The sequence below is a fragment of the Gekko japonicus genome, unplaced genomic scaffold, assembly GCF_001447785.1.
Source record: "Gekko japonicus isolate JY-2015 unplaced genomic scaffold, Gekko_japonicus_V1.1 scaffold1418, whole genome shotgun sequence".
In the NCBI taxonomy this organism is placed as follows: Eukaryota; Metazoa; Chordata; class Lepidosauria; order Squamata; family Gekkonidae; genus Gekko; species Gekko japonicus.
In genome coordinates this window covers 400,416-405,739 of record NW_015174318.1, presented here as the reverse complement: position 1 = coordinate 405,739, position 5,324 = coordinate 400,416, and the positions used below count along the sequence as shown (strand labels likewise).

Here is a 5,324-nt window from a genome sequence, read left to right as displayed (position 1 = left end):
AGATGGCTCTCTGGGATCTGATGCCCCCTGGTGGCTCGTTAGATGAGCTTGTAGAAGATTGGCATAGCCAACTCATGGCAGCCATCAACAAGAGCGCTCCCCGATGCCCTCTTGCCCTTGCCTTGCCTTGCACTGGTTGCCCTCATGGACGACCTCTGGAGGCATCTGGATCAGGGCGGATTGGCAGCAATTCTCCCTCTAAATTGTGGAGTCTTGTGAGCAAAAATTCTACTTTCTGAGCTACTGGCATTAAAGTTGTGATCAAGCAATTTGGCTACAGCATAAATTAGTTTGCTCTGGAGCCATCCTTCCTGAGCTAAGACAAAAATGGGAGAGCTGGAGGCTAAAAAACTGTGAGCTAGCTCACACTAACTCAGCTTAGAGGGAACATTGATCGGCAGTGCTGTTGTTGGACCTGTTGGCAGCATTTGACCCAGTGGACCATCAGCTACTGATCCACCACCTTGCTGATGCTGAAGTCCAGGGGCTTTCCTTGCAATGGCTTGCCTCCTCCCTCCAAGGTTAGGGACAAAGAGTAGCACTAGGGGAACAGCTATCCTGAAGGCACCCACTGGATTATGGAGTGCCCCGGGGGGGGGGTGCTTTCCCCAATGTTATTTAACATCTATATGCACCCCCTTGCCCAGATTGCCCGGAGGCATGGGCTGGGATGTCACCAGTACGCTGATGACACCCAGCTGTATCTGTTGTTGGGCAGCCAGTCTGACTCTAAACCAGAAGGTTAGACTGGGCGTTACAAGCCATGGTTGGATGGCTTAGGCTGAGCCGATTGAAATCGAATCTGATGAAGACGGAGGCCCTACGCCTGAGCCAGGGTGGGCCAAGGGTAGGGATCCCACTCCCAACCTTTGATGGGGCTCCGTTGGTGCCAGCGCCAGAGTTGAGGAGTTTGGGAGTGCTCCTAGATGCTTCCTTAACAATGGAGGCCTACGTAGCTGCCACTGCCAAGTCAGCCTTTTATCACCTTTAGCTGATCAGGCAGCTGGTTCCCTTCCTTGAACGCAACAACTTGGCAACAGTGATCCATGCGATGGTCACCTCAAAATCGAACTACTGTAATGCCCTCTACATGGAACTGCCCTTGTCTCAGAACTGGAAGCTACAGCTAGTACAAAATATGGCGGCCAGCCTTCTGAAGGGTGTCCCTATGCAGGAGCATGTGCATCCTGTGCTGAAAGCACTGCACTGGCTACCGATAGTATACCAAATTCGATTTAAGGTGCTGGTTCTTACCTTTAAAGCCCTTTATGGTCAGGGCCGACATACCTGAGGGACTACCTTTCCCCACATGTACCACAGAGAGCACTGCGGCCAGGGTCCTAAAATCGACTGACCCTCCCAGGTCCTAAAGACGGCAGGCTGGCCATAGCCAGGGCCTTCTCAGTGGCGTCTCCATACTGGTGGAATGAGCTCCCAGAAGAGATCAGGACCTTGTGGGACCTTATGCAGTTCTTCCCCTAGACGTTGGACCTGAGCATTAAGGAGCCACCACCAATAATTGTAAGGCCTGTCCTTTGGAGTCACCAAGAACAGCCTGTGCCTGCCACATAAGAACAAGGAGTGGATCAATAGGACAGATCATCGCATTGTTGCCACTGTCGCCAAAGAACATTGTTATTATTAACAGACATAAAATGTACTAGCAATTTATGATATTTGGATTGTTTTTCAAAGGTTTTATGATTGTTTTAACCGTTGCCTATGTGTTTTAATCCTTTCTGTAAGCCACCCTGAGCCTGCTTCGGCGGGGAAGGTGGAGTATAAATTTGATAAATGAATAATAAATAAATAAATAAATATGATGATAGCTGTCCAGCTACTGAAAAGTGGGCTGGAGGTGGGTGGGAGTGGGCAGTATGAAGAAAACGAACAGAAACATTATGCATGAGGGAAAAGGCTAGTCGAAATCGGCTTCCAGAAAAAGACTGGAGTAAAAAGTGATCCCAAAACACCTGGGGGTAAAAACTGCAAACCCAAAGCAAAAACTAAAGGCACAAAAATGCATGCGGAAATCAGAGGATAAACCAAAGCCTTACGGTGCCTGAATCAAAGAAAAAAGGCCCTGAGTGGTTTTTGTGAACATGTACTTTAATGTCCGCTATAAATTAAATCAGCACATAAGAAATTAGCATATAAGAAATTAATTTTAAGCTTTTAAGCAGTATTTAATTTGGAGAGTTCTTTGCGTTAGACCCAATTTTTGGACAAAGAAAATAAGTTCACACAAAGGATCTTTGTCACTTTACCAGTGCCCCTTATTCTCCCCCCAACTGCTCCTGAGGGCCTTGGGAACAGGATGGGGTGTGGTGTGGGCAACAGCAATAAGGGGAAATAGGGCAGAACTGTGCTTCCCTCGATGCGTCTGTGAATGAGCAAAAGGGAGGCAACTTCTGACAATTCCCCACTCTCAGTAGCCCCTTATTCTTCACCCTGTGCTGTTCTGGATGCACACACATCCTCAGGAGTGGTGGGCTGGGCTGGAGTAAGGAAACTGGGATATGAAAGACATGAAATATATCATTAAATTCATAGAAAACTTGTAACTTTTCTAGTTCAATAATATTTGGTTTGTTGTTGTGGGTTAACTAGATTAAGCCATAGATTTTGTCACTGTATTTTTATGCATATTATTTTAAAAGGGCCTGATTTGCAAATGTTCTGAGAAATAAATTAATTTTATAATGCACCAGATTTGGACACTCAGGAACTGAATTAAAATTACTAGTGACTTCAGCCTTGTTCAGTGGTGAAGATGGTCAGAATTCACATGCCTCTATTAAATATGTAGGTATTGTGATGTATGCCACAAAGCCAGCACATCGGAGTATGTGCGTGTTTCTTTGCTTAAAAGGCATAAAGCTGATTTCAACAGATCCCAGTAGGCTTTTGATGAGGTGCATTTTATTTTCTGGAAACTTGTTTCATGTTTTATTATAACTTTAAAAATTTCAAGGTGATGTTTTAGACTGCCACATCTCCTAACAGACTGCATTTTCTACATTTTTAAAAAATTAGCTGTTCAATCCTGTTTCAAATAATGACACTGGAGAATATTACTGTGAAGCTGGAAATGGAATTGGACCACCTCGGAAATGCCCTGTGAAGCGAATGCAAGTTGGTAAGTGTCACCGAATAAGGAAAATAAGACCAGCAGAGGTGAAGTGTACTTAAAATTCCAAATCAGATGCTTTACTAAACAGAGAACATTGTAAGAAATGCAATGTACAAAATGCAGGAAGTGCTCCTTGGAAAAAGAAGGCACCTTTCCCCTTGTTTCACATTAAGAAAGCAAGTTCTGCTAACAACCAAACTATATATCAAGTTTAGAATCCAATCATCCGAGTATGTTAGTTACCTTCAAAAAGCAGCATTGCAAAAGAATCTTTCTACAATGCTTCCCAATTGATCTCCCTACCCCCCAATAGGACAAAAACAGACACATCATAGACCTCTCTCTTTTTTTCTTTTTTGTTCCTTTCCCATAGTAGGGTTTAAAGGATGTTGGGGGCCCATTTTCATTTGGGGAAATAGTACAGGGCATAGAGACCCTCCCACAGTGCCTCAGCCCTGATCCAATTTAGCTATTTCTTTTGAAGCTATATTAAACATCATGGGTTCTGATCTCAGATCCCCAACAGCGCAGGTAGTTTGCCTTTAGCTACACCATCAGTGCTCTTACTAAGCTAATTCCACTCCATAGTGTGTACTGCCTGGACCTAGAGACAGGCAAGGATTCTCTAATTGATTAACACAGGCCAAGGTTTCAGTTGTTTAGTTCCTTCATCTAATGCCACTTTCTAACATGGTTCTCTAGAAAAGTAGGTGCTAATCAGATTCATATGTTGCAAGGCAACTATAGGTTACTGTACCTACAACCTAAACAGCATGATAAAAAGTAGAGACATCACCCTGCCAACAAAAGTCCGCATGGTCAAAGCAATGGTATTCCCAGTAGTCATGTATAGCTGCGAGAGTTGGACTATAAGGAAGGCCGAGCGCCAAAGAATAGATTCTTTTGAACAGTGGCAGCTGTGTGCACCACTGGTGCTGGAGAAGACTCTTGAGAGTCCCTTGGACTGCAAGAAGATCAAATCAGTCAATCCTAAATGAAATCAACCCTGACTGTTCCCTGGAAGGCCAGATAATGAAACTGGAGCTCAATACTTTGGCCACCAAATGAGAAGGGAGCACTCACTGGTGAAGATCCTGATGCTAGGAAAGATTGAAGGTCAAAGAAGATGGGGACGGCAAAGGATGAGATGGTTAGACAGTGTCATAGATGCAACGAACATGAAGCTGAGCAAACTTCAGAGGACGGCGGAAGACCGGAAGGCCTGGCGTGATCTTGTCCATGGGGTCGCGAAGAGTCGGACTCGACTGTGCGACTGAACAACAACACCTACAATTAGAAATGAATCACTTCATTTAAAAATAATTTTCAGTGTGTCATGAAGATCATGACTTTTTGGTTTTAGATAGAGTTCTTTGAGAAATCTGCTGAATACTATGTTTGTTTTCAAACCAAATTATATAGGAAAAGCCCAAGCTCTTGATTGGGAGGAATCAGCATATGTGTGTGTATGCTGCTTCTTTGTAGAAGCTGATTCACCAACCGTGATTGTCACTCTTAAAAAAAAAAAAATCAGCTTCATTTCAATGAGAACTCATATTTTTCCAACTTGGGAAAATCAATGCAAGATGTATACCTATACAGAGACTCAAAACGTATGGATCTCAGATGTGACCTTAAATGGACCAGAATATCTTTCTTCCACTTGTTATAATTAGAGTGCCATTTCATTTTGATGATGCAACTGTTAGTACTGCAAGAACTAATTTGTAGGACCAATACTAGAATATAAACCTTCTTTTATTTATCTGGTCCATGTTAGTCAGATAAATATGTGTAAATATATTTATGATCACTCACTTAATCTTGGAACATCCAGTTAGGAGGTTCCTGGGAAACCCAATCGGAACTTTTGGTAGAAGAATGGAGTTCACCATAAAATGGCCATACTACCTACAGTATTCAAAGTGCTTTGTAGTCTTTATCCTGTTGGTTTTTGCAATAGCCTTCTAAGATAGATTCCAAAGTATGAATAATGATAGTCTTATTTAAGCGATGGGGAGGCCAGGGGCGTAGCCAACAAATTTTGGGTGGTGGGGCATTGAGAAATCCGGGGGGGTGGGCAGCAGGAGAGAGGGGGGGTGGGAGGAGAAGAAGACTTCCCCTCACCTCTCTGACTGTCAGAGAGGAGTGAGCTGCTGGGGTCCCCCCCCCCCCGCTTTTCCAGCAAAGG

At 43.9% G+C, this 5,324-nt stretch overlaps 1 protein-coding gene across 3 annotated transcripts in view; it reads left to right on the top strand.

Moving 5' to 3' along the window:
- The window catches only part of JAM2 (junctional adhesion molecule 2), a 64,665-nt gene that overhangs the window by 49,313 nt on the left and 10,028 nt on the right, over positions 1-5,324 (top strand). For all 3 annotated transcript variants that reach the window (XM_015424204.1, XM_015424203.1, XM_015424201.1), the window contains exon 6: positions 3,037-3,139. In XM_015424204.1, coding sequence (XP_015279690.1) covers positions 3,037-3,139 — 103 coding nt within the window. The remainder of the gene's footprint in view (positions 1-3,036; positions 3,140-5,324) is intronic.